Below are 10,403 nucleotides of genomic sequence, written 5' to 3'. Positions count from 1 at the left end.
CTATGAATATGAAGAGACAAAAGGTACATTTTGCAAACAATTAAAAAAAAAATCTCCCTGTGATTCGTATGTTGTTCCTTATGTTGGTCTCTGTGGTTTGATCTCCAGATGTTGCTGTGTGGACAAACACAGTAATTGTCTTGGTTATGAGGCTGCTTCTCATGAAGATTATCGTCTTCAACACTTTGATGACTACTTACGTTGTGATTAAGTGGTAAGAGGATGAGTATATGTGTCTTGTTTGGACTGATGTGCCTTTATTGAGAAAATAACCAGGTTTTCACTAACTTTTATGGTGTTGTCTAACAGTGTGAAAGGTTTTATCTAAGATATTAGGTAATTGTTTCTTACAATGCATTTGATCTTTCAGATGGTTGGAAGAGCTTCTGATGTACCGTGTGGCCTTGAAAAGAAAACTAACCCAGAGAGGGGAACTCTATGTTGTCTGAATCTGCACAGTGAGGATTTCTGCACTGGAAAAAGTTGCCCCTTGAGGTTTCGGATTGGAATCTCATGAATTAAATGGGAAATTATCCACTTTCAGGATTATAGGAGTAGCAGGTCTCAAATGCTTCCATTTTTTTGTCGCGCCCTTTTCAGCATTTTCTTATTGACATCCCAGGTGTTGCCGACTGTGGCAGTTGAAAAGAGATTGTGTCTGTGAAGCCAAACCTGGTATCTGATCAAAACCTAACCTCAGACAGATGGGTTGGTGCACATGCTGTTATATGCATATGTGTGTTTGTGAGAAGATCTGTGTGTATTCTATGAATCCTCAATTCCTTGTATTACTAAATAAATAGTGGGGAGTTACAAATGAACATAATTTTACATTTTTAGGATGTTGTTTTGCTTTTTTTTATATTTCTGTTAAATGTGACATTAATAAACAAGATGTAAGCTTGGACCATTTTGACTTTATTGTTTTTTTAAATAAAACACTTGCACACAGTTTTTTCCTTTTTCCATGTTTTTTTGAGCGCCTTGAGTAACACATTGACATAGCAACAGAGCACCACTAAGTGGCAGTACAATCACATCTGACATTTTTTTAAATTATTATCCAACAGCAAGAATATGGAGCTTTACTTCCTCTACAGGACACTACGTTCATAAATAAGTTAAGTATTTCAATATTGACCAGTCACTCTTCACCAAACTGACACTCACACATGATGTAAGAGATCACATTGCCAACAACTGATATTAAGCTGATTATGGCCAACCAAATGGGGCATAATTATACAGAATGCTACATCTTAAAAAAACTCATAGTCTTGACATGTCTATCAGGTATCAAATAGCATACATTTCCCACAACACACTGCTGAAGCAGACGGTGTGGTAGAGTTCTCAGTGATTTGCCGAGTTTGGTGTGCACTCCAGTATCTTACACGTATCCCAGTAAGGAGCAGCTCATCAATTCTGGCAGTAGGAGTAAAACAGTCTACAGGAGCAACATTAAAAACAGGGGAGAGAGTGTGAGGAGGAGACAAGTGCTGGTTTGGTGGTGAGTTGTGATCTCCTGTGTACATAAAACACATTATCGGTCTTTGGCTCAAATTAACACAACAAAGAATACAGAGAGCAACATATGCCGGCATCATCACAGCCTCTTGGCAAAAAGGTGGGATTAACTCTGACATGATTCTTAGAGGAAATAAAAACACATCCAAGCACATCACTAATTGGTATTAAAAAAAAAAACACTGATGCACCCACACACACACACTTTCATACACAATCGCACATATTTGAAATCAGGACTGAGAAAAAACGAGAAATTCATACAGCAACAAAATAGTACTGATGGCATCTGCTGTGACACTATTCACAATACATTCAAAAGGGAACAACTCACATTGACTGACTTAAAATGAGATGCTGAGTCAAATCAGCTATTAGAAGAATGATGCATTTAGCAAAAATGGCAGCTCCTTGTATTTAACAGACTTTTACTTTGAAAGGATCAAAAATCTATTTATGGATGATCTCCAAACCTTGAGCCATTGGAGATTGTCATGGAGGACAGTAAGTGAGAGAAAGAAACACTGATGTGGATTTGTTATAACAACAACAAAAAACTAAATAAAGTGCTTCTGTTAAAACAAACATCCTCTGTCTGAGGTATCAAAGAAAATATCACATCAAATGACACAAAAAATGAACTCCACGCCATTACACTTTGCACTGAAGACAAGCTATTTACAGTTTGGAGTGTATATCCACACACTCTATTCACTCACACAGGTACGTTTGTGTCATTGTCAAGTGCTTTCTTCATCCAAAGATGAAGAAAGCCAACATCACATCACCTGTGCTATTTCCCAGAGGGCTGATTCGCCAGGTAAGATGCAGTTAGTGTTACCATCTCCGGTGCTAAAAACAACAGTTCGCAGTAACTGTCCAGACTGCTGTTTCCTCTGAACATGAGAGAGGAATCAGTGCTCAGTATCAGTGCTTCGCAAAAATCTCCCCAAACTCTCTCTCTAGTGCACACACATAGGCCTACACAAGCCTCCCACTCCCACTCTTACATCAATACTACGCTCAGAGCACACAGCAGGAGCAGAGCTAGCCGCAATATAGGTTGAGAATCAGAGTGTAAGGTGGAAGTGGCAGAGCCGCGGGGGTAGATCCTCCATCTATCACGGTGTGGATGGAGACTCTCCATGTCCTTCAGGGCGCTGTACGCCGCCATTGTGAAGTTAGCATCGCCGGTGGTGAGGAGATCAAACACGCAGGAGTGAAAGTAAATGTCCTGCACCTCCAGCTGCTCCCTGCATCGTTCCTTCGCCCCCTCGACACTGAAAACCTGCGCGGCACCGTAGGGGGATGCTTGTGTCTGTGAGGAGTAGCTGGGCCGACGCAGCTGCTGAAGCTGCAGGCCGAGCGCAGGAGGGGAGAGGGGCAGGGGAAGATGCCCTGCCTGGTCGATGCGTTCTCCGCCGGGGCAGCCATTCAGACAGAGCTGCAGGTCCTGGGTGGCATCGTAGGCCTGAGCCAGCTCCTCTGGGATCCGCACCGCCAGGGTCAGGTAGTGGCCTAGCTGGCGAACGATGACAGTTACACCTATGTAGCCAGCGTGCAGCTCCACGTGGTGCCCTGGGCTGCGCTCAGAGATCCACAGAGCCCGGACTTTACCAGTTGCACCTTCTGCACCAGCAGAAATGTGGATGGGATCTCCACTGCTTACGGTTCCATCATCAAAGGCAGCAGGGAGGTTGTCTGTGACGGCCTGGTAGACCCTCTGGTCTGTACAACCCTCATAGGGCTTGAAGATGATGGTGATCTATAGAGAGGGAGAGAGAGAGACATATAAGTTTAAAGGGGGTTCAATAAAGGATAATGCTTGATATACAGTTACAGTTACAAACTCAATTCATTAGATATAGGACATACAACTGTCATCAAGGAGATGAGAAGAGCTATAACAATGAGACAATTAATCATAGTTAACTGATTTATTATTCAAATAAATATCTTTATTGAGTATCTTTCGGTTGGACAAAATTGAGACAAGGTAAATCTCTCTCACACACCCATTACACAGGTTACTGACTCTCATCACACAACATTTGAGAAATTACTAAATTACTTTTCAACAACTTGTAATTTGACACAGCTATGCAAACATGCTGACATACGCACACACACAGGGCTCAGTGGTAAGTGGAGGCAGTGGATACAGGGGTGTGGTGTGAGAATTACGGTTAGCACTCGCATCATAGTTCCGGTGAATGGCTGCATTGTTCACATGACAGCTGTGAGGAATGAGGCATGGCAGGCCATTAAGCCTGGAGGGCTGTGTGTGTGTGTGTGTGTGTGTGTGTGTGTGTGTATGTGTGTGTGTGTGTGTGTGTGTGTGTGTGTGTGTGTGTGTGTGTGTGTCTATAATAATCGTGACTAATAACTTGCCCCACCTCTGACACAAGGTCAAACCTTCAGCTCCGCATTTGCTTAATGTGTGTGTGTGTGTGTGTGTGTGTGTGTGTGTGTGTGTGTGTGTGTGTGTATGCGTGTGTGTGTGTCTTTATGTCAATGTGTGGATGACTAAGTGTATGCATGGGTGTGTATGTTTTAATAATTAAAGCTATCGACTAAGCTAGAGAGGGCAGATCATCAGGGGAAATATCAACATAGCTTCTTTAACACCACAAAGATCACCTTGTGTGGCTCGCCATCCATTTGGTGGTGTGTGTGTGTGTGTGTGTGTGTGTGTGTCTTTTTCGTCATAAAGGGATAAGGCCCCTTAACACACATAGTGACTGAGTGTAAGGAGTGCCACTTATGAGAGACACACACACACACACACACACACACACACACACACACACTCACACACACACACACACACACACACACACAGATACTTGCAAACACACACATGAGTAAACAGTGGGTCCTTTCACACATCTCATTCCATGTTATTAGAGGTCAGGCTATATGCAGCCATTAACCAAGTTAGGTTTCCAACACTGCTTCAGTCACAAGAGATAGTCACAAGATCGGGCGGTTTTCCTCACACCTGTGAGTCTGAGGGAGCGAAAGACACATTGAACGAGACAGAAAGAGAGAGAAAAGTAGCAGGGAGATCAAGCATGTTTTCTAGCCTCACATTTATAAGATTTCTTACTCTGAAGCACAGAAGAAAAAAGAAGCAATTAAGAGTTCATTATAGAAAATGTTTCTCTCTCTAACACACACACACACACACACACACACACACACACACGCATGCATGCACGCAAACACACACAAATAAACTAGATTACGCCAGCTGCCTTCACTTAGGAAACTCTTTCAGCCTTAATAACAGCAAATTAGACCTCAAAAGCTCACTTCTCTCTGCTCCCTGCTTTATAAAGGTTCTCTTCTCACCTTATTAGTTGCTGTGGCACTGGAGCCAGGTACCACAGGAACATTAGTGACCTGTACTGACAGATAGTCATTATCGATGAGAGGCCACGCCCCCTCCACCTTGCAAGTCTGGAAGCTGTCCTTAAACGTCCTCAGGTGTGGGTCCCCGAACAGCCCGCAGAACAGATAGACAGGCCGAGAGTGGCCCTGGCTGTGGCCGTGAGCATGGGAGTGTGTGTGTGCATGCACGTGGGAGTGTGTGTGAGCATGCTGGGTGCGACTGTGGTAGTTGCAGGGCTCGTGTTGAACTTCAGGGTGCGTGGAGGACGTGGGCCCGTCTCTGGAGCAGTTCCTCTGGCTCATGAGGTCGGAGATGCCCAGCACAGCAGAGTGGAAGACAAGGTTCCCACGGCAGGACTTGGCTGTCCTCTGGGTGCAGGCCGAGTATGCACGTAAAGCTTTGCAAAACTCAGTGTGAAAGCCATCCACGGCCGGCGTCAGGTGGGAGGTAAGGGAGACGAAGTCGGTGGTGCACTTCTGTATACGGCACTGAGGGGTGGACACCTGGCACTGACCTGGAGAGGACAGAGAGCAGAAATATTGTTAGCAGAGTGATATCATTACAGGAACAGCCCTAACAGCCTTACAGATTATCACACGTCTGATAATGTGGGTATGTACTACACAGAGAAAAATGCAAAACTCATGTGCACACAGAAGACTATTAAGGTTACTTTGAACTTAAACACAAAATGCTACCGGCCTGTTACAATCCAGTCTAATCGGAAAAAGAACCGTCCACTGGTTAAAAGTCTTGATGAATCAGTAGTGCCGCTCTGTGAGTGTAATAAACCTTAAGTGTAATAAACCAAAGAGCAGCCAGAGAGAAAAGATAAAGAACGTTTTCCCACAAGGAGTGAGATAATACTGCTTATATAGCCAGGGAGCACATAACAATACAAGGTGTGCTATGTACACAAACATACTACCATGACTTTGTGAAGCTTATAATGTTCAATTTTTGTTGAGGGTATTGTATTTGTGATCCTGTGTAGCTTTAGCAGATAAAATACACGATCAGAAATGTTTATTTAGTTTATTAGATATAACTTCAAGTTTTTTTGTCACTTTAATGTTAAAGCTATGAGCACCAGAGCAGGCTGAAGTAAGAAAATGCATCCAAAAGACTGATTATTCTGTCCCTGTTTACCCATTAGGAACCAATTTCTTTGTCCAAAATTGTCCCTGATGTTTTATCTGTTGCTATATTTCTGAATGTAACAAGGGTCAAACCAGCCTTTTATATCATAGATCATCAGAGAGAGAGGGAGTTAGAGCGAGAGAGAGATTAGAGACCAGACCTAATGCATCAGTCACAGCGTTCTCCCATTAGATTATGCCAGAGAGAGGCTCTGCAGTGTATGGGCAGTTGCACACACACACACACACACACACACACACACACACACACACACACACACACACACACACACACACACACACACACACACGCGCACACACACACGCGCACACACACACACGCGCACACACACACACACACACACACACACACACACACACACACACAAATAGCTATCTTAGAAAGAATGCTGCTTGTGCTTTCGTTAAATGTACACAGTCAGTGATCTTCAGATGGTGGTATGATCTTCTAATGGCCAAGCAAAAGCAGAAAGTGCATGGTTTTTACTGATTCCCTTAATGTCACACCATCACTTCAAAACCACTTACAAATAAACACACACAAGCAAACAGCACATTCCAGCTCTTCTTTGTACATTTATTTCATTTTGGGGCATGAAGGAGTTGGGTACCACCATTTGGGGGCAGTAGTGATCTGAGTTTTAGAAATCAAGGTGCAGGTACGGACCCCCACTCACACCCCGCTTTAGAATCTCTCTCCTGCCTGTTAAATACTGACACCAACCCACAGACACACACACACACACACACACACACACACAGGCTGCCGTCCATGCCAACAACCACTGTACAGACAGTCTGAGTACTGAGGACACATTGTGTCTTTGACTGGCGCACCAACAGCCTCCTTCTTTCCCTCCTATCTGCCCCGCAGTACCTAAATACCGCTCCCAATCTAATCAGAGCGGGTTTATTCTCTTTCGAAGGGGTATCAGAATCATGAGCTGCTCTAAAAACACACAAAAGAACTCATTCACTGACATTTTCCCAGCAGGGTGACGTAGCAGAGAAGAGAGTCAGCCCTGTAACTGAAGGACTTGAGTTCAAACTGCTGACTTATATAAAGGTTAAAACCTCTCTGACAACAAGCATCTACTGAAGTTTCACACCAGCTGACCCTGCACTGCCTCCCTGTGCATGCATCACACACACAAAAAGGGGATTTTCATGAGATGATTAATAATATAAAGCACAATTTTCATATTTTTGCTCTTCCAGTATGATCTCCCTTTTGTGAAGCCATCCTCCTAAGGCTTCCTTCTAAACACACATAGCTGTACTTTTGTAAAAGAAAATCCAATCTATGCATATAAATAAGCAATTTGTGGTAAATCGAGTCAAGGTGATGAATACTGAATTGACTTGGAAATAGTATTAAGAAGAGAATAAAGAACTCCTCATGTGAGGAGCTGATGCACGAGGGCTGTTCAACACATCCAGAGCCTGGTTTGTTTCATCCCCCTGGGGTGAGTATCTAATCTAGACACAATAAAACAGCCAGCAATGCCCACAGCACTCCTTCCATGCCCTACCACAATATTAACCTCTCTATATCACTCCATCCTCCACTCCTGGGTCTCATCTCTTCTTTTCTCTCAAGCCTCATCTGTTGTCAGATATTTTTCCAGCTCAAATCATTTCCCTCCATCAGCACTGTTCTGATATAGCCCTATTCTCTCCTGTTTACAGCCATCTCAGTCTGATTCCTTGACCGGTCTCTCACTCCTGCATCCTAAGGCACCCTCTCCACCCTCTCCACCCTCTCCACCCTCTCCACCATCAGACAGAGGTCAAAAGATCCTCCATCTGAATCTCTCAGGCTCAGTTTAGCGATTCTTTGTCTCCCTATCCGACAGCCTCCAACTTTTCTGATCTCCGGAGATCAGAAAAGGATCTACTGGGATCATCTCTCAACCGAGGGAATAGCTTGTGAAGTGCTTATTGATCACCTTGTTGTGTGCACTTTCTCTCTCTCTCTCTCTCTCTCTCTTTCTCTCTCACACAGACACAGACACACACACACACACACACACACACACACACACACACACACACACACACACACACTGAGCTCAAATCACACAAACAGCCCTCCAAGCTTACAGATACAAAGCTTTACAGGAGCTCACTACAGCGTGCACTCTTTCTCGCTCTCGACCAGACACTCAGGAGTGCGAACAATAGTCAACAACTCAGACATTCCTACCACCCTGTCTAAACAGACACATGGAGCTAATGGCTGGAGCGACAATGGAATATGTCTGAATGCCTTGAAATGTACAAGTTATAACAAATAAAACAACTGACTAAATATATGCACATGCTTTCCAGGTGACGCACGTGTAGCAGAAGGTGCCAAGAGGGTCTTTAATGTGAAGTGGGTCTCTCTGTTCCCACCAGGCTGCGTGCAGAGGCGGTTTTGTCCCGCTGCCTGTGCCGTGTTAAACTAATTACTGAAGGTGTGACTGCTCAACAGACAGCTGCCATAACAGCAGACCCCCTGCACACACAGCAACATTCACAGACTTGGCCCAAAAAATAAAGCTGGTTTCTGGAAAGAGGACATGAAAAATGCATCTGTGATGATAAATTTAAAACCAACACACACTGTGGTAAATACGTGGATACTAAATCATGACCTCTGTACAGCCACAGCCAAGGAGTCATATTATGTTTTAGTGTCAGTAATCCTTACAAACACCTTATTAACTTTTGGCTTTCTCTTCTTTTGTTTAATTCTTTGTTTTCTTCTTCTGTCCAGCATGTGGCTTAGATTGGGATGTGGGACTTTCTGCTTTTGGTGATTAGAAGACAAATAACCACAAATACAAACACATTGCTGTTCAGAAAAGCATTATTTTATGTTTTTTTTCCTTAGAATAATATACTATATTTGTGTAACTTAAATCACTTTCAAACCATCTCTTATGATGCATTTTTATAAATGTGCACCATGCAACTGAACATAAAATGCATTCCACAATAGGTTTAGCCTGATTTACAAAACAGTAGGCTACAGCCCAAATTACCAACTTTTCAGATCAGATTTATACTCGTATAGATATTGTTTCTTTCGATATTGCTCTGAGGAAAGCAGTAATCTGTTATATATGGACACGAGGAGAGATAGCCACCCTCTCTTCCCCTCCTCCATGAGCCATTAAGGGGCAGACAGGAGAATGACGGCCCAGGAGAGAGGAGGAGAAACTCGATCCGTGCTCAGACTGCTGCACTGCCGCTGGAGAGAGAGCCATTGTCAGGCAGCACTGGGCCCAACACAAGGATCGGAAACGCAATGATTACAAACGCCTAATAACTAATAAAGTATCTCTGATTAAAACCTAATGCAACAGACTGACAATACGTGTTACTGTGGTTGCAATTAGTGTAGCGCACAGCAATTAGTGCGAAATTGAATGACAAAGTGCGTGAAATGACAGATTAGTTGCGATCACGCCGAGAGACACATTCGTTGTTGCGGTGTTGAAGTGTAGTTAGTTACCTATGTGAGCACCGCAGAGAGCGATGATCAGCAGCAGCAGTGGCCGGAAGCGGCGCACCAGAGACGGGGAGGCGAGGCGCTCAGCCCCGCGGCAACAGCATCCGGCTCTCCCCATCCCCGTCCATGCAGGGCCAGGAGGGGAGAGTGGACGGACCTCCAAAGGGCGAGGAGGAGTGGTGTCCAGGCCTTCTCACTTCTTCTGCCTCTTCTTCCTCACTCTTCTCTCCTTCCTCTCCTCCTCGGGTGCGCAGGGGCATTAAAACACAGCTGCTCCGCGGAATGCAGGGCGGAGGGGGTCGAAAGGCAAAGAGAGGAGGAAAACAAAGTACAAAGATAAGTCACTCCGACGAGACTTTTACTTTCCCCCTATACAACATCCACACCGCACGTGATTTAAGTGCGCTCCCTCCGCGGTCGGACTTTCCCCTTGATTGTGATCACAGTGTGCTCTCCTCTCCCGTCCTAAACACGCACAATCACATCTCTCTCTTCCTCACCAGCCAGGCCGGGGTTTCTCCTCCACTCCTCCCCTTTCACTTTCTCCTCCTCCTCTTCTGCCCCTCCAACAAATCAATAGAGAATCAACCAAACCCTGCTGGCGGAAAACCCGCCTACCACGACTCTCACTCACAGAGAGAGAAGCAGACTACAAAATAATGAAGAGGCCGGAGATAAAAGTTGTAAAACGTTGGTAAGATGCCATTAAATCACTGCAGAGAATAATGGGTTTCCGATGTAGCGCTGCCAAGCCAAGGTAGGCCTATTTTACTTGGCAAAGTGAAAGCTGATCATCAAACCAGAGCTATAGGCCTACTTCTTC

The 10,403-nt window shown here is 44.5% G+C and overlaps 1 protein-coding gene across 1 annotated transcript; it reads right to left on the bottom strand.

Annotated features, from left to right (window-relative positions):
- Positions 1-897: 897 nt before the first annotated feature.
- On the bottom strand, positions 898-10,125 carry rgmb (repulsive guidance molecule BMP co-receptor b). The gene is made up of 3 exons (XM_031308923.2): positions 9,584-10,125; positions 4,882-5,435; positions 898-3,292 (listed from the first exon to the last, which is right to left on the bottom strand). The coding sequence occupies exons 1-3, from the start codon at positions 9,696-9,698 to the stop codon at positions 2,534-2,536; spliced, it is 1,428 nt and encodes a 475-aa protein (XP_031164783.1). The 5' UTR covers positions 9,699-10,125; the 3' UTR covers positions 898-2,533.
- Between the last annotated feature and the right edge of the window lie 278 nt (positions 10,126-10,403).

The sequence above is a fragment of the Sander lucioperca genome, chromosome 2 (assembly GCF_008315115.2).
Source record: "Sander lucioperca isolate FBNREF2018 chromosome 2, SLUC_FBN_1.2, whole genome shotgun sequence".
NCBI classification, from domain to species: Eukaryota; Metazoa; Chordata; class Actinopteri; order Perciformes; family Percidae; genus Sander; species Sander lucioperca.
The sequence above is the reverse complement of the archived record's forward strand: the minus strand, read 5'-3'. Positions and strand labels throughout refer to the sequence as shown.